The sequence below is a fragment of the Zosterops lateralis genome (assembly GCF_965231275.1).
Source record: "Zosterops lateralis genome assembly, chromosome: Z".
NCBI lineage: Eukaryota > Metazoa > Chordata > Aves > Passeriformes > Zosteropidae > Zosterops > Zosterops lateralis.
Window position 1 is genome coordinate 56404927 of NC_139800.1, and position 19418 is coordinate 56424344.

General features: G+C 41.5%; 1 protein-coding gene across 3 annotated transcripts in view; it reads right to left on the reverse strand.

The window, feature by feature from the left end:
* The window catches only part of SNX24 (sorting nexin 24), an 89505-nt gene extending 70812 nt beyond the window's left edge, over positions 1-18693 (reverse strand). For all 3 annotated transcript variants that reach the window (XR_014592577.1, XM_083884560.1, XM_083884559.1), the window contains exon 1: positions 18584-18693. Coding sequence is in view for 2 of the 3 variants with exons in the window: in XM_083884560.1 (XP_083740686.1) it covers positions 18584-18643 (60 nt within the window). In the remaining variant the exon portion in view is untranslated. The remainder of the gene's footprint in view (positions 1-18583) is intronic.
* Positions 18694-19418: the final 725 nt, after the last annotated feature.

Here is a 19418-nt window from a genome sequence, read left to right on the forward strand (position 1 = left end):
GCTCAAACTATACAGTGAACTTTTCTATTGTTTCTACTGAAATAGTGAGTACTACAACATCTGTGAAGTACAAATTTAGGCATTATTCCATCAAAAGAAATATAACAAAGCCATTGAGGTTAGAAGTGAAGACCTCCATAGTCACAGAACTCAAGAAATAATCCTGTCCATGTACAATTTAATCAATCCCACTAGGGTTGCCTCAAGTGATAATTAAAAACTTATTCCTCAAGATCTTTGCATTATTCATTGAGCAAACATTCTACCATTGTGGTTGGTCTTGCTCATGTTTGATCCCAGGCCTTATAAGTGCCCTCTAAACAAAACTGAACCAAACACCAAGCTGAGTGGTGCAGTTCATTTGCTGAAGAGAAGGAATGTCATCCAGAGGAACCTTGACAGGCTTGACAAGTGAGCCCATATGAACATCATAAAATTCAACATGGCCAAGAGCAAACATAGGTTTGGTTAATCCTCAGTATCTATACAGGTTGGAGTATGAATTGGTTGAGAACAGCCTTGCAAAAAAGAATTTGGGCTACTGATGAATGAAAAGTTGGGCACAACCCAGCACTCACAGCCCAGAAATTGCATTCTGGCAGCATCAAGAGCAGCATGGTCAGCAGGAAGAAGGAGGAGATTCTCCCTCTCTGCTCTGGTAAGATTCCACCTAATGTGCTTGGGTCCTCAGAGACATGAAAGACATGGATCTCTTGGAGCAAGTCCAGAGAAGGGACACAGAATTGACCAGACAGCTGTGAAGAATTGTAAAGGAAAAGAGTTGTGGTTGTTCAGCCCAAGAAGAGAAGGCTCCAGGGAGATTGTTTTGTGGCTTTTCAATACATAATGGGGGCTTACAGGGAAGATGGATTTTACCATGGTTTATAGTGACAGGACAAGTGGCAACTCTAAATCTTAATTTAAGAGTGTAGATTTAGACTGGAAACAAGGAAGAATTTTTTTCTTTTTTATGATGAGGGTGGTGGAACAGGTTGAGCAGAGAAGCTGTGGATATGCCACCACTGGAAGTGTCAAAGGTCAGTCTGAATCTATAATATAAACAGGAATGTGATCTAGTGAAAGGTGCCCCTGCCCATGGTAAAGAGTTGGATTAAATGATTTTTAAATCCAGTTTTTCCAATCCAAACCATTTCATGATTATATGCAGGAACACATTTTACGTTTCCAAGCTGTCTATACCAGAAGAGGGCCCTAAGTCTACTTGGAACCTTGACTCCCTCTCTGTGGTAGTAGAAAGTACCAAAGCTATTGCCAAGCCAGCTTCAGTACCAAACATACTACTATGTCAGAAGGCTATATGATCAAACTACAGCTTCTTACCTGTTTTAGTTTCAAACCCCTCATCTCTGTACAGCAGAGCAAACCTAAAGTTTGACTTCATGGGTACAAAACCAAATGTGGCTGACTTGGAGACTTCCCTCCTCAGCTCCTTTCCCAAGTATGCTCTCATGGTACCTTGTCTCATCTGGTCTCCACTAGCAGCTGAGCAGTCCATGCATGCACAGAGTTCTCAGGTTAAAAACATTCAGAAGGAGGTTAGTCAGTAATCAAAGCTAAATCTTGTGTCCTTAGTGCTTGCAGGATCCAGTGCCTCTGGGAAGGCTGACAGTCAATATATGCCAGCCATAAAATAGCTTACCTAGCTACAAACTTGCATTCTCTGGGGAATGATAAATTAGTTCTCAATGCTCTTCTGCAAGTCTGTTCACAATTTGTAAATGGAATCATGTTTTACTCTGTACAAACAAGAAATGAAAATCTTTTGTAATGTAGGAGGTAAAACTGGGTCTATAACTGGGGACTGAGTAAATGTTGACTTGTGTTGCCTTATCATGCTGCCCAGCATAATCTCACCCTTTTACCTTGTGAAGTACAGAAATAGCCTATTTGAGCTATGAGGAATAATAATAAAAAAAATCACTGTAATCATATCCCTTGTCAGTGACCATGACTCTTGCATACTAGGGATATTTAAATCACTTAGCATCAAACCCCCGACTAATGAGAAAGACAGCAGTGAAATATGAGAGTTTTCTATTTAGTGTTCAGGACAGTGGCACATCATCATACTGCTGTGCATCCAATATTTTCCACCAACCCTTCTGTTATAAGGTACTATTCTTGCTGAAACTGCAGAAGATTTTTTGATGATTTCCATGATGTGAAGGGTAAAAAGTTACATCTAAACATGAGCAATAAGTGGATTGCATAAATCTAGAATTAAGTGAAACTGAACTATCTGTGTATGTCCTTGGCTAAGAGTAGCCAAGTAGTTCTCTCTCTAAGAGAGAACTAGAATGGCAAGTGGCAGAGGACTATTCTTTGGCATTGCTTTGTCTTCCACTTCTGGCAAGGCACATGGTCACATCATGGAACGGATCATAGTAGTGCCTAACAGAAAGCACATGTGAACAAGCAAAAAGGAACTTGCTACTGAGAGTCATCACATCATGCCTCCTGCACCAGGGCAGAGACAAGGTCTGCATTACCAGGGAATATGCAAGAAACATCAGGAAATTAAGATAATGCTGATGTTTGAGCATACACTGACAAAGCAGCAATTCTTCCCACAATATTAAATATATGTATGTAATTCATTAATCAAATGCAAGACTAGGTGATACTTACAGCAAGTTCTGCAAAAAAGGTATATAATTTGGCAAAAAATTGTTGCCCTACAAATCCCTCTGAAATAATCTTTTAAAAATACAATTTTTTTGTCAGCCACCAAAAAAACTCAGCAGTAAATGGCACAAATTCTGTTATTTCTGTCATCTAGTAAGCCTGAAAAGCCTTCTAACTTGTACAATCTATCTTCATGCCCTTCAGATGTGACAGGATTGAGGTGAAACATATCTGTGAGCAGGACTGGGATTAGAGACTCAGACCTTTGATGGGACTCCTAACCCTCCTGTCCCTGCTCTGCTTTTTGCTTCACAGCTAAGCCACCAATCTAGTTATCGCTTAAAACGCCACACATCTAGCAATTTAAACACTTAGAAAGCTTTCATTTTGTGGCAAATACTATACACAGGAAGAGGCATACTGACTGAAGTAGCACTGAGTATTTGCAGTTTTTTGACTAACTTATAGAGGGAGATGTCAGCCCTGATGTTCTGCACCTCCCTTCATTGCTATGTACATTTACAGTTAGGGAACCAGACACATGCAGTCCAATTCTGAAGCACTAAACAGGATACATACCAAACACAAATGCTTTAATGAATAATATTAGCTAAAAATGGGGGAAAAGCCTAGAATTTTTACCTCCCAGGAAGACCTTGAAAAAGGCTTACCTGGGCCAATTAACAAATTATGTTTTTTCTCTTACATGAAGAAACAGAGTTGGAGAAGTCCATGATTGTTTCAGCAACTGTCCCATTATGAGATGCTTCTGCATTTCCCAGGAGAAGAGAAAGAATTACTCTGTGTGGACTCTTGAATGAGAGTTTCAGAAAGTCACAGAATTTATAAGCGATAAAAGGTTAGGGGATGGATACAAACAACATTTGTGAAATAATGCAAAGGATGACAGCCAAGTGTCAAGGAGGGGCTCAGAAAAAGGAGCTTGAGATCTATTCTGGCTCTGTGTTTCTTGGAGTTACCTGGTTCTTCCTGCTGTCTCCAGTACAGTACCAACTGTACTTCTTACCCTTGACAGAAACTTCTAAGCCTTGTACAGACAAAGCTTCCATACCTGTGCCTGAAGAATGTTCTGGTCTGTAGTATCATTAGGATTCAGGACTATTTCATAATTAGTTCTGTACTTCTGCTGGGCAGGATAGGTAACTGCACAGCATAAGACCACAACACTGTCAATACACAGACCAACTGCCTCTGTTATTCAACAGCTTTTTTTTTCTTCTTCTTTTTTTTTTTTTTTTTTTTTTTTTTTTTTTTTTTTTTTTTTTTTTCTGGAGGTTGTCATGTGGTTCCTACCCACCATTTTATTTTCAGTCTAAAGAGCTCCTGATCTATAGAGTTCCTTCAAATTGATGAGAGGTCTAGAAAGCAATGTAGCTTGTTGTATGTGCTCCTGTATTGCCTTCTTTTGCCTACACTTTTTCTCACTCACATATTTCTCAGCATACAGTACCTAAAAAAACTGGACAGAGTACTCCATACTTAGTATACACTCCACATCATTGACATTTTTATTACATTAATCTTTTGAAACTCCAATAGGCATTTGCCTTGTGACATGGCCAGCTTGAGATGTACAATAACCCCCAGATCCTTACAGGAATATCTGTTGTCTAATCTTTTGGATGTTACTCCATGTAACTGATTATTTTTTGCTAAGTGTAACATTTGGCACCAGTTCCTATTGAGTTAGCATCCCATCTTCCTTTCTTAAATAAACTTACCAACTTACCAAAACTATTTTAAACTCTACTTTTGCTCTCCAGCATGCTCACAGTCACTTCCACCTTGGTGTCAATGGCAAATTTAAATAGGGATACTCTCATTCCATCATCCACAGCACTAAAACATCACGTCTCACTGAAACTTGAACAGACCCTTCAGCAATACAATGCAATAAATTTTGCCAATGCTGAGACATACACGTGCTTCTGTGTATCTGCACCCACACACACGTGTGTGCATGCCTATCTATGTTCTGGCCCATCTGAATATAAGGATATGACACTGACCACAGTACTTTGTTGGTTCTGATGTTGCTGTAGAGGCAACTGATATAGTTTGCCTTCTGTACAAACAAAGCCTGTGGTAACAGGATGCTCACTGGAATTAACTAACTTGTACTCTCCACAACCATCCCTAGAAAATCAGGCAGAGATGTTTTACTGATGCACAAGTAGCATACACAAAGCCTAGCACACTGTAAAAATCTATGTTGTTTTAAAAAGTCATCCTAAAAAAACTCCACCAAGAAATAAAAGCAAAACATGCTTTCAAAATTTAACATCAAGCTTAAAAAGAAACTTTACTTCTCTCATCTTATGTGCAATATTGAACAGTGAGTTCTGATCCATAACACAGAATTACTCTGAGGAATTGTATAAAACAACAGTATTTTTCTGAACATATTTAGAACAAAAAAGGAAAAAAAATGCAGGTTCATTTTAAAAATTTGCTTAGCTATGCAAAGCTGCTAAGCAAATATGGAAGCTACGGCAGGAAAGAAAGTGGCAGACTGGCACAGACTTGCTAGCGGGGTGCTCAGAGTTACACTGCTGTCAAAAATTCCCCAGGTAAACATAAAAAAAAATAGTTTCTGTTGAAGCATTTTTATAAATTCCTCAGAGATACCTTAAATATTAATAAGAACATATTTTAAAACAGTCTTTTAAATATTAAGGCATGTGCATGTACAGTATATTAACGTACGATTCAATAAAATCTGTTCTTCTCACATGAGTAATTTCAAGGTGTTGGGTATTTTTTTCTCTTTTTGTTTTGGGGTTTTTTTTTTGGTTGTTGTTGTTGGTTTTGGTGAGGGTTTTGTGTGGTGTTTTTTTTTGTTTGTTTTTGCTTTGTTGGGGGTTTTTTGTTATTGTTGTCTCTCCAGGGAAATTCTTGTTAACCCAAACTAACATGTTCAAAATAACAAAATCCAATGATCTGGCAGCCTTTAAGAACCAAGTACTGACACGGTTTTGAATGTTTCTTAGATGAAATCACTAACTAACACTTTCACATTAATCGATTGGTGTCAGCAGAATTCTGGAGAGCTATGCTGCAGGCTCCAACACCAAAGTAGTAATCAATTAAGGAAGTCAGCTGAAAAAAATGATGCAAAGATCAGAGTTGTCAATGGCAAAATAATCTCATCTCAGTGGTGTCAAAAGAAGAGTAAAACAATGCCACATACTTATTTCATAGTGTAAGAAAACAATTCCAAACAAAGATTCAATAATCAAATCATTGTCAAATAAATACACCAATTAAAATCTACAAAGAAATTCTGCAGGAATTTATCTTTTAGGCCACATTTATGTAATTTTATAGAAGACACTTGTTAGTGTAAAATCCACAAGCCTTTTAAAAAATTTTTATAACATACTTGCTAAAAAAATCAGGGATTTTTATTTAGAGAGTATTAATGCTTCAAACAAATAATAAAAAGGTAAACACCACAACAAAGATATATCCAGTTTACTTCTTGGAAACTAATTAACATTTTTACACATTTTACACATTTTTTTTAATAGGGACAAAAAAGTCACAGTTTTTCTGCTGTATCTCTCATCCATAAATAACTCTGAAGCACAAATAACACTGCTTCGGTGAGCTGCTAAGTTCTTGGACCTGCTGAGTTAGCAAGGATGTCCACAGCGGGGTGTTGAGAAGGGCAGTGTTAAATACCATTCAAAACAGGGTTCTCATTTCTCCATACTCTTTGTTTGGCTATCTCCATCATGAGGGCCTCCACCAAACTACATGCCAAAGAAAGCTACCTGACACAATCTGTAGTGCATTCTTTACCTTCCACAAGCAAACCATCAGAATCTATTAAAATTACTTTGCGCCGATAGCACTAGAGACATGACAAATCACAGGCCAAGAGTCAGATACCAAAGAATGTGTCTCAGGGCGTTGGGGCCAGGCCCATTTGCAAGCAAATGATATTGTGCGAAGCTGGCATGCTCAGTGCATGACAAACTGATGCAATTTCAGTACTGTCGGAGAAGCTGGGTGAGATTTCTCTGATGCTGGTTAGTGTACAGAATTGTGCAGAGTTCCAAGATTTGAATCGCTTGGGGCCTGAAAGGGCTTCACTTGACAAGCCACAAATAATTACACTACACTCTTTCTATTGTACTCTATTACTTTGCCTCTTATCTCTAGGCTTTGAGCACTCATGAACAAGCAAGGTCGCTTCTATTTTGACCATGATGCAACAAAACATTGTTCTTTTGTGATATGATAAATAAAACACAGCCCTGCAGACTAAACATTTTTATCAGGTCCATTTTCCACTTTTATAAGCAACAACAACTTTGGAGCTTGTTAGAAGAGTGGAGGTTGGAAACAACCATGCAGGCAAGTTCATGAGCTTTTCACTTAGGAGTGTAATATAGCTATCTCGTTACTGTAAAAACTCATTTGAGCAATAGGGCATTAAGTTCTTAGCCCATAACAGATAACAGCTGTATCTGTGTTTACTTTAAGGAGGATTTTACCCCCTTTCAAATCAGCAATTTTTGACAATTTAGTAGCAAAAAATAGCTTTGAATGTGCAGCATGTTACCATTTCCTTCCTAAGCACCGAACACACTTCAAAACTAGCATTTTTCTTTATCAGTTCATAAAATGTATTATTTAAATTCTTAGTTAGGAAAGTTTTGTGCTAGTGGTATCATCCCAGCCACGGCATTCAAGGAGAGTAATGCTAACAATAACAACTTATTTAAAAAAACAAACAAACAAAAACCAAACAAAACCACCCAAAACAAACAAACAAACAACAACAACAACAACAAAAAAAAACAAACCAAAAAACCATCAAAAAAATCCCCCAAACCCAAGTGACTTTCAGGGTTTAAGTAACTAACTTCTAGTAATCTCATATTTTCTTAGCTTACTGAATAATTTATTTCAGAAGAAATTTCCTTCTTTCTCCCACTGGTTAGAAAAAAAAAAAATCACTCTTTTAATTTAGAGTTCTATACTATGAACCAGATGATACCAGGTTTTTTCACCCTTAAAACTATATTTAGAGGTTTTTTAAAACTGCAATTAGATACAAATAAGGAAAGAAAAAATTCAAATATGAAGACTAAATGCACGTAGAGAAAAAAATATTCTAACAAGGAACCTTCAAGCTGTTTCTGGTCACTATTAGCATACTCTCCTTATTTCCTAGATAAATACATAGTAACAAGTAGATAGCAAAAGATAAAATGTTAAAAGACTTCTTAGTGGAAAGTGCTGAACTTTTTACAAAGTATATTTTTCTACTTTGCCTCCACTTCAGACCAACACAAGGACTGGGTTTTTTGAGAGAAGAAAATTGCCATCTGAAACACTCTAATCAAGCTCTTACTGAATTATTTTAAAACATTCATAAAGATATTCTCTCCTTCTTCCCAACTGTCAATAAGAATTCATGGCAAAACTTGGATGTCTGATACTGAAACGTTTCTGACAAGGGAAGGTAAACCAAAATTAGGAACAGATTCTGATAGAGGACAAATATGAAAAGGAAAATTTAAATTAAAAAACCCAACAAAACCCACAACCCCCCTCCCCGCCCCCCCCAAACCAAACACCAAAACAAAACAAACAACAAAAATATCTACTCCGAACTCAGGCATACTTCAGAATTTACTTGAGCTTTTAAGTCACTGTGTCAGAGGCAATGGTGCAAAGACACTATTCCTACCAATCACACCATCACTTCCACATTCTGAGCACTCAGCAAAAGGAAAGGCCTTCGGCATTTCCTATTCAACACCAAAAATAGATGTTTTCAGTAATTGCTGACTTTTTAGGCTCCCTCACTGGAACATAAACCTGGAAAGGAGGTCTTTGGCTTTTAGTGAGAGAATGAATCTCTAACTAGAAACCGGTTTTTAAGTGTTCTTAATCTTGTTTGCAAGAATGAAGAATTTTGAAGTTTTGTAGGAAGCATGTCATCACAGGAGACAATGTTTCTTAGCATTTGGAACAAATCAGAAAAATAATAGACTAAGATGTCTTCTGATTCTGTAATGGCATAACTTTCAAATCCAATGTTGACGTGGATTTTTTTCCAAATATCCATTTCTTCACATGAAGAAAATGCTTTAAAGCAAAACTACTATTTTTATTACATTCCCTGATATTACCATAAATTTACTAGGCCATTAATTTATTATTAAACTGAAGACATATTCCTTTTTTTTTTTCTTCCATGTCTTAAAAGAACAAGAAAGTCGAATTTTAATTACCATCACAGCACAGCTGCAAGGAAGACACATGATCAGGGAGTCCTATTCCTGGTAAGAGCCTGATTACACAATAACGAGTAGGGAAGGGAATCTATACACAAAGAAAGAGTCCAGTGCAAAACCAGAAGCAGAGGCAGTTAGCTGTATTTCTCAACACATATGGTCCTTTTTCATAAAAGCAGTGTATTGTAATCAATGCAAACTTGCTGCGATTATTTCATTACCTAATCAAGACTTTGTATCCTTTTGTAAAAGATTATAGGGAAAGCTTTAGATTTCATTATTTTGCAATCTGAAGATACTGCAGCCCTTGAAATACCTTGTGCTCTGGTATAAAAAGGGGTTCCAATTTTTAAAAGTGAATCAACTACAGAAGAGACAAGAAATATAATAAATAAAATAAGGAAGATTGGTAATTCTTATCTTACCATTATCAAGGTAACCTAGTGGGACAGAAGACTTTCACAGCAGTTTTATACTGTTTTCACTCTGTCAAAGAATTAAGTACTCAAATAGTAAGAATGTATTTTTGGATATGCAATGCTTTTCACAGCATCTCATCAGGAAACAACTATTATCAAGTGTAGGCAATCCCTTTCAAAAGTGATTTCTGAAACTCTGTGTAGCATGTATATTGTTCCACAACTGTCTCACAGAGGCCCTGGACCGACAAACACTGTGACATCTAAATAAATAATATACTAGATGGAGGTTGCCGTGGAGGTTTGGCTGTCACTTCTCATAAATTACTTACCACAGTCAGTACCCTACACTGAGGGCAAGTTCAATATCCAAAATCATCTTAGATTTCCCATTTATACACTCCTAGAACTGAAGGTTTTTCTGAACGAGAGGTGGAGCTCTCACTGCACCAACAGCGGAGGAATGAGAAGAAACATTGTTTCAAACCTGGCATGGACATGGTGCTCTTTACTCATGCTATTCTCCTTCTGTCTCATCTTATTTCGATTCCTTAAAGTATTCAAGCCTGACTATTGCGCCCCAAACACTTAGAAAAAAACCAAAACAACAACAACAACAACAAAAAACCCCCCACAAAAATCCTACAACATTTATTGGTTTATGAAATGCAAAATTTATAATGCAATATATAGGTTGAAATAATAATTTTTAAAAAGCTGTTCACATGAAGAGGGTATTCTGCTCTAGCTGCAAGACTTATCATCATGACACCTCAGAATAAGTTTATTGACAGAACTACATACAGTTTTCCTTTCATTTTCTACTAAAAATACAATGCCACTTTCAAAGGGAATAACAACACTTTTGTTTTATCTCTAAAATCCCCTTACAGAATGCTCTCCAAAATGCTATTTCAGTCTTCCTCAAATCATAAAAAATTCAGGCCTATAGAAAACTGAAAATGAAAAGTTGATACAAAGTCCTCATGAAATTCTTGTGAACACAAAAAGATAATGGCTACTGACAGTAAGAGTATTCAGAATACTGTGGCTTGAAAGCCTCCATTAGCACACTTCCATGGTGCACACCTAAACCAAGTATTTCCACTGTACCCAAATGCTGCACTGAAGTTATCCCACCAAGCACTCTCCACAGAAGCACCTCTAAGGTATCATACAGCGAAATTCCAAGATAACTTAATAAATGCCATAACAATAATAATAATCTATTATCTAATAATCAATTAAACCTGGAATGAATTACATCAGGTGCCAAAAACTTCAGAGACCAATTAAAATTGCATTGCAGTAGGAAAAAGTGAGAAGCCCATTCCATCTTCCTTCAGGTTGCATTTTAAAGCCTGGTGCACTCTCACTCCTGGCTAATGAAGAATGTGCATATGTTTAAGACTATCTTTGTGGACAAGATTTTACAGTTATCATGACTTGATGCTATCTGGAAACATCACTAGGAGCAGCTAAGCATGAATACTCTGATGAGATAATTCCACTGATAGTATTACATTACTAACAAAATTTTATCACCAATACCTCCCAAAGATACAACAGAATTCAAATATATCTTTATTGTGATGCATGTCTAATGCCCTGCTACCTCCAATCTTTCTGAAAATGTAAATTCCTCATTAAAACTGCAAACCAGCAGATGCTGGGAGACAATGGATAATGGATACTTTGCAGTTGTAGTGTACGGATAGAATGTATCAACTTTTGCTCTTTCAGATGGAATATTGATAGAGGTAATCATGGTGCTGCTTCTCTGCTCAGCTGCCAACCATCCCATCACTAATAAAGCAAAAGGTATTTCCTGCTCAGAGAAATCTCACACGGTCCTTACCAATAAGATTCCATGACTGTGAATCAGAGGCCTTCAAGCAATTGCCCAGCAACTGGAGATCACTGGCGCTATATGTCTCTATCTGATCTGTCCACAGCTCTAACTAATTGCCAGTTTTCATCTTGGTTTTACCTTTTCCTAGTTTCTGCCTTAGCTGCCATTGTGTACACTGCAAAATTCTTTGTGTATTCAAGTTCCCAGTGCATACCAAGTGGTCAGCTTCATATCACTGAGAAAGTCCAGCAAACAGGAAAACTGACTGGAGGAAAGAAATTTTATCATCACTGCTGACAAATGCACAAGTTACTCACTTAAAAAAAAAAAAAAAAAAAAAAAAAAAGAAGGTATTTTTAGTTACAGCAATCTCGCTTAAATTTCTAAGTCCGGTTCCTCCTCTAATACATGCACCTTCTTTGGACCATCAAACCCACCAAAACCAATGATCAAAATAGCATTTTTCTGACATTGCAGAATCACTGACATCTGCCAAATTGTCTTTTACTGTCTTCACCATCCCTGCAGGAGAAAAATGCATCTGTACAGATCCACTCTGACTCTCTTGCAGAGAAACCAGAACATTTGAAAACCATCTATGAAGACACAAAGACTAAAGAACTCTAATTAGATCCAATAGCTGTTTAACTTCCTTGAACTTGGAGTAACTAGTCTGTCACTGATTTCAACAGTACTTGTGACACAAGGCTAATACATGGTGAGCTTGCAAAAGCTCAACTTGTAAGTAAGCAGGCTTCACACAGGCAGATTTCATACTCAAGGCACACAAAATATCTTCAGATTTTTTAAAACTATCAAGTTTACACAGTCTAGAAAAAAAAATGTGAAAGGGCTAGAACAGTAAGATCTTGAAATCTTTTTACATAAACCTATAACTACTCCCTCCATACTTTGTAATTAAAAAAATTATAAATACTACCCCTTTATAATATAACTTGCTATTGTGGCTTATTTTAGGTCTTCAGTGAAGAACAACTATAAACTTCCCTTTTTGACTCTATGTACATTTATTTTAACAGCAAAGAATGCTAAAATACATAAAATATACCAAACTTTAGGTCCTTGTGGTTTTATACTTTCACAAAGAGAAGTACAGCCTTGCAATTAAACTGCTGCCTCTATGGAGGTAAAGCAAATGGACTTTCAAAAAACCCACATCATTTTATGATGTTACATGTCAGATTTTCTTCTACATTTACAACTCCAGGAGCAATTTGGAGAGTAGTATTGGAAGTGTTAATTAAAAATGCAGTAAGCACTTGTGTCAGTCAAGTATGCCCTCTGCTCTACAACACATTTAAATGTATGTCACCTTGACCTGCAATATACCACTGTAAAATTTTTTTGGTCAATATAAATCAAATGTACACTAATTTATTCAGTAAGTTTCCTGGGATCTGAATCAACATTAGAAATCTAACTAGTATTTATTATTCTGTTATTGACAAAGGGAGCATATTTAAATGACAACAAGAACACGTGAGTGTCATGTCGAAGTTGAATTGTTCTCTAGGGACATCCTTAGTAAGCGCCTACATTTAAAGGTCATTCACTGCCAAATTATGAACAACTGTTGCATTTATTAGCACAGGCTCAATAGTTTAGAAGCTAGTGTCATCAATTCAAACTGACAATGAAATTTAATTGTCCAGCAAGAAAACTGACATTTCCCATATTCTAAGTTTCATCATATTATGCATACTCCAAACAGAACAGGAACAAGTGCAAGTTTACTCTTGGGTTTTTGTTTGGGTTTTTTTGTGTGGGAGATGAGGGAAAAGGACTTTCAAGATTTTATATCAGAGGAACAGTACTTTGGAAAAGCTGGGCTCCTGAAACAAACACTTTTGAAATAACTGTGTTTCCCTTTTACTTTATTGCCAGACCCCAATTTTAAACATTGCATAATATGATTCTTCCCTAATTTTTCTTTCTAATCTTTTATGCCCCTAATATTTTATATCTCTGGTCAAGACTCCCTTTTCTATTTCTTAATTTTACTATAGTTTTCTCTCAGAAGCTAGAGAGAAATTTCCACTTCCTATGGCAAATCATTCACACCTTCTCCACAGAACTGATGGATCTCTGACCATTCCACCTTCCAAGTGCTGCCTAGCCACACCAGTGAAAAAAAGAAAGTTATCTGGAACAACAGGCTTAAGCCGAAAACAAAGCAGTAAATTGGTAATGAATTCCCATAAAGAAAGGGACAAACATCCCTTTTTTGTCTTTTTCCGGGAAGTAAGAACACACAGTAGCAGCCTGTATCCAGGGGAACTGGATTCTGTCCTGCTGAAGATAAGGAACCAAAAACCCAGGGATGTCGGGAACGCATGTTACAGTTGCAATGCAGAGCCTCCATAGAGAGGAACTCTCCCTTTAGTCTCTCATTTCATGCTGGAGGTCACCACAGTCACTGCTTCTAGCAAGATGCTAGCACAACCATCACCACTCTGCTCAAAAAACTACCCTTGACTGCTGCTTGTCTGCAGCACTCTGGCAGCCACAGTGCAGGAGGAACCTCTGTAATACAGTGGCATGTGACTGGGCTGGTGGGCAGTCAGCAAACATCACCAAACTTCCATCTGCTTCCATCATCCTTTTCTGATAGCAGTTGCATAATCTCTGATAGTTCCTTGTTCCAGCTACTCCAGTCCAACACAACACTTCAATTTTGAGCAAATTTGCACTTGTGGGAAAGACAACAGTAAAATTACCAACTGTGTAAAGTAGTACTTCTGTGATCACAGAATTGCATAATAGTTTGGGTTAGAAGGGACTTTCAAAGATCATCTAATCCACTCTTTCTGCAATGAGCAGGGACATCATCATCTAGGTCAGGTTGCTGAGAGTCCCATCTAAATTGGCCTTGAATGTTTCCAGGGATGGGCCATTTGAAACCTCTCTGGGCAACCTGTGCAGGGTTTCACTATCCTCACTGTAAAAACTGTTCTTTATGTCTAGTCTGAATCTATCCTCTTTTAGTTTAAAAGCACTCTCCTTGTAATACTGAAAAAAAAGAACTACTAAAAAGCCTGTCATCATCTTTCTTAAAAGCCCTGTTTATTGCAAAAATGGACCACTGGAGTCCTCTTTTCTCCAGGCTGGACACATGAACTCTCTTAGTCTTTCTTCACTGAAAGAGGAAAGCAGAGGTCCACACCTCTGCCCCACTTTTTGTGCCCCTTCTCTGGACTGATTCCAACAGTCCTTCTCTTTCTTGTGATAGGGACCCCAGAGCTGGATGTGGCAGACTCCTTCCAGGTGGGATGTCACCAGAGCAGAGCAGAAGGACAGAATCCCCTCTCTGGCCCTGCTGCCCACACTGCTTTGGATGAAGCCCAGGACACATTTGGTTTTCTGGGCTGTGAGTGCTCATGGCTGGGTCATGTCCAGCCTCTCATCCAGCAGCATCCCAAGTCCTTCCTGCAGGGCTGCTCTCAATGCCTTCATTCCCAGCCTGGACTGGTAACAGGGGTTGTCCCAACCCAGGTGCAGCATTTCACACTTGATCTTGTTAAACCTCAAGATATTCCCATGGGTCCACTTCTGGAGCTTATCCAAGCTCCTCTGGATGGCATCCTGTCTGCAGGAGTGTCACCCCACCACCCAGCTTGGTGTCATCTGCAAACCTGCTGAGGGTGCACTCAGTCCTTTTGTCTATCTCATCAATGAAGATATTAAATAACACTGGTCCCAGTTCAGACCCCTGAGGGCACCACTTGCCACTGATGTCCACTGAGACTCTGGGCAATTGACCACTCACTACCCTTGGATGTGACCATCTAACAGATTGTTGTCCATCTAACAGCTGACCAGCAGAATCCATCTCTCTCCAAGTTAGAGAGAAGGGTGTTGTGGGGGTCAAGTCAAAGGCCTGACTGAAGTCCAGATAAATGACATCTGTAGCCCTTCCCTCACGCACTGATGTAGCCACTCCATTCACAGAAGGCCACCAGGCAGGTCAGGCAGGACTCATCCTTGCTGCAGCTTTGCTGGCTGCCTCAGATCTCCTCCCTGTTCTCCATGTGCCTTAGCAGAGCTTCTGGGAGGATCTGTTCCATGATCTTCCTAGCACAGGGGTGAAGTTGACAGGCTAGTAGTTTGAAAGGTCCTCCTTTCCATGGTCTTAAAAGATGGGTACACTTTTTCCCAGTCACATGGGATTTCACATGACTTTTTAAATATCGAGGAGAGTGGCTTGGCAACTACATCAGCCAATTCCCTCAGGACTCTGGCATGCATCTTGTCAGCACCCATAGACATTGGTATGTTCAAGTTCTTAATGATCCTTATCATCTCTTAAAACTTACTTCCTCATTCCCTGCCCTGCAGTCCATCCACTCGAGAACTGTGGGAAAAAGAGACTACAAGTGAAGACTGAAACAAAAAAAGTTTAGTAGCTCAGCTACTTTTCTTGTCCTTTGTTTGTCAGTAGTGTTCAGCAGGAGTACACCTCCTTTGACCTTTAAACCGAACTGTTTTAAATGCTAATATTGTAAAGCTGATGATAAAAATTAACTTAAAGTGAATTGCCCATATAATTTCATAGCTGGTACACAACAATGGTAAGTTTCCATTAACCTCAGTTTTGCTGGAAGAATATATAGTGTACCCCTTTGAATTTCTGTACTTGCAACAATATTTATGCAAATTATTCACATAATCACAAATTGGCAATTACACTGGCAAAAGTCTTTCTCATGAATAGTCCATAAGGCCTTTAAAGCACAAAGGCAAGACACAATGTTATTATCAGAAAAGTTTTCCATATCTTCTCCTACAAGCCTGCCTGACCCAGACAAACTTCAGCTACAATTCCTCATTCAGTTTCATGGTCAGCATAAAGTATGATCATGTTTTGTATGGGATGCAGACTAGAATCCCCTCACCTGACTAAAATGGCAAAATAATCATGCAGGAAAATCTACCGAACTAGAGCAATGCTCAGATCCATGAGACTGACTCACCACCAGTAAATAACTTGAGACAAAAAATGCTGTAACAATCAACAGTGTTGTAATAGAACATGATTGCTCTCAGGATCATTTTCTTGGAAGACTCCTAGAATCATATAATTTCATTTCTCATTTCTCTGAAGCTTACACAGCTTAACATTTATGAAATTTAAAAAAGCCAAATCCTCTAGATAGCAGGAGTCACAGACAGTATTACATTTAAAGAAATAGAAACTCACTAAAAACAAATACTGAAATAAACATTACTTTGAAAAATCCTATTTGTGTAATATGCACATCTTATAAATCACTCTGTCATTTCAACTAACTTGCTCAACTAGGATGTGGTGGGATCTGTGCTATTGCAATCACACTCAATCACATTCAGTCAAAATGTTTTAAAGCCAAGTCCCCAAAATCACACAAGTATCTTGTAGGGAGTCACTTTCACCCAAGAGGGAAAATTTTAATGCTCCTACACTCCCATATTAATACAACTGAAGTGGTTTATCTTGTACAAGGCCCACAAACACTTGCTAATAGTGAGAACCAAATAATATACAGTATTAAGCATAAGGAAGATGAACTTGTTTCATGGAATTATGCCTATATGGATTAGTCTTCTAGAAGTTGTACAGGAGTCAATTTTTTTTCTAAGCTACTAAATGAATGTACTTAATAAAAGAAGCAAGCTTTGAATATCCACTTTCAGACAAACACCTTGGGTTTTGGTCCACCTGTCTCCACCCCGGACCATGTGCTACTGTCAAACAGCTTTGTGGGATGAAAGAACTATTGAGAACAAAAAGGACCTCTAAAAACTGTGCAGACTAACCTGCCTGTTCAAGGAGGGTCAACTATACAGCTGGCTACCCAGTAGCGTCCAGGCAGGTTTTGAGAACACGCAAAATATGGAGATTTCACAGTCCTCTGGGGAACCTATGCCAGTGCTTGACCACCCGCAAGATAACAAATCAGTCTTGTCTTATGTTTAAAGGGCATTCCCTGTGTTCTGATGTTTGCCCACTGCCACCTCTCCTGTCACTGGGCACCAACACGAAGAGTGTGACTCCCTCATTCTGTCCATTCAGATCATCTGTACACGTTCATTGAAGAGATGCCCCTGCCTGTTTTCTCCTCCAGGATGAGCACTTCCATATCTCTCATCACGGGACCCTGCAGGGCCGAGTGGCGGGGGAGCAGAAGCCTCTCCTGCCCTGCTGGTCCCGCCACACCAGCCATGTCCCTGCTGCTGCCCGGCATGGCAGAGCTCTGAGGGCAGTGGGTGCCCGGCGGGCTCAGACCTCCCTCCTGCGCTGAGAGGGGCAGGGCAGGGCAGGGCAGGGCAGGGCAGAGGGCAGGGCAGGGCAGGGCACAGGGCAGGGCAGGGCAGGGCAAGGCACAGGGCAGGGCAGGGCACAGGGCAGGGCACAGGGCAGGGCAGGGCACAGGGCAGGGCAGGGCAGGGCAGGGCACAGGGCAGGGCAGGGCAGGGCACAGGGCAGGGCAGGGCACAGGGCAGGGCACAGGGCAGGGCAGGGCTGGGCAGGGCTGGGCAGGGCAGGGCACAGGGCAGGGCACAGGGCAGGGCAGGGCACAGGGCAGGGCAGGGCAGGGCAGGGCACAGGGCAGGGCAGGGCAGGGCACAGGGCAGGGCAGGGCTGGGCAGGGCTGGGCAGGGCAGGGCACAGGGCAGGGCAGGGCACAGGGCAGGGCACAGGGCAGGGCACAGGGCAGGGCACAGGGCAGGGCAGGGCTGGGCAGGGCAGGGCACAGGGCAGGGCAGGGCACAGGGCAGGGCAGGGCAGGGCACAGGGCAGGGCAGGGCAGGGCACAGGGCAGGGCAGGGCAGGGCACAGGGCAGGGCACAGGGCAGGGCAGGGCTGGGCAGGGCACAGGGCAGGGCAGGGCAGGGCAGGGCAGGGCACAGGGCAGGGCAGGGCAGGGCACAGGGCAGGGCACAGGGCAGGGCAGGGCTGGGCAGGGCAGGGCACAGGGCAGGGCACAGGGCAGGGCAGGGCAGGGCAGGGCAGGGCTGGGCAGGGCTGGGCAGGGCAGGGCTGGGCAGTGCGGGGCAGGGAGGGGCAGGGCAGGGCAGGGCAGGGCAGGGCTGGGCAGGGCTGGGCAGGGCAGGGCAGGGCAGGGCTGGGCAGGGAGGGCACAAGGCTGGGGTGTGCAGAGCAGGGCTGGGGTGGCTCTGCAGGGCAGGGTTAGCCAGGGCAATGCTGGAGAGGGCAGGGCGGGGCAGGAGCGGGACAGGGCAAGGCTGGGCAGAGCTGGACAGGGCTGGAATAAGGACGGGCTTCGCCGGTCAGGGCGAGGCGGGGCAGGGCAGGTCGAGCCGGCCCGGGCACGGGGGGCAGGACCCCGCAGGCTGACGCGCGGCCCCCGCCGGCCGCCGGCACACCTCACCGTGTATCCCCGCTCCAGCTCGCTCTCCTCGTAGCGGAAGGACGGGATGAACACCTCCATAGCGGGTCCCTCAGCCCGGCGGCAGCGCCGCCATCTGCGCGCGGTCACGTGGTGGGATCACGTGACGGGGGCGGGGCGGAGCTGTCCCGGCCCCTCCCCCCCCGCGCGCCGCCGGGCGAGGCGGGAGAAGGTTTCCCTGGAAAACCGTGCTCTAAAACACGGACACAGCGGTGCTCCGCAGCCTTGGCTTCTGCTCCAGCCAGACCTGCAGCGCTACTGCCGAGCACACAGAAAACGTAGGGGAAAAGAATTAACTTCCAAAGGGATCAATTTATCCAGTCCTATGCTCACAGCCCAGCTCAAACCTGAATCACGGAATCGTTAGGCTTGGAAGGGACCTCTGGAGATCATCCAGACCGACCCCGTGCCCAGGCAGGGTCACCTAGAGCAGGTAGCACAGGAACACGTCCGGATGGGTTTGGAGAGAGGAAGACTCCACACCCCCTGGGCAGCCTGTTCAGGGCTCTGCCACTCAGGGTAAAGTCCTCCCTCAGGCTCAGGGGTAATTCGGTGTGTCTTGGTTTATGGCCATTGCTCCTCATACTAGCACTGAGCAGTACTGCAAAGAATCTGGCACCATCCTCTTGGCACCCACCTTTGAGATATTTATACACATTGCTGAGATCCTCTCTGCCTTCTCCAGACGAAAAAGACCAAGCTCCCCCAGCCTCTCCTCACAAGAGAGATGCACCAGATCCCTCATCATCTTTGTGGCCTCTACCAGACCCTCTTCAGTAGTAACTTTTCTTTCTTGCACTAAGAGAGGAATTGAACA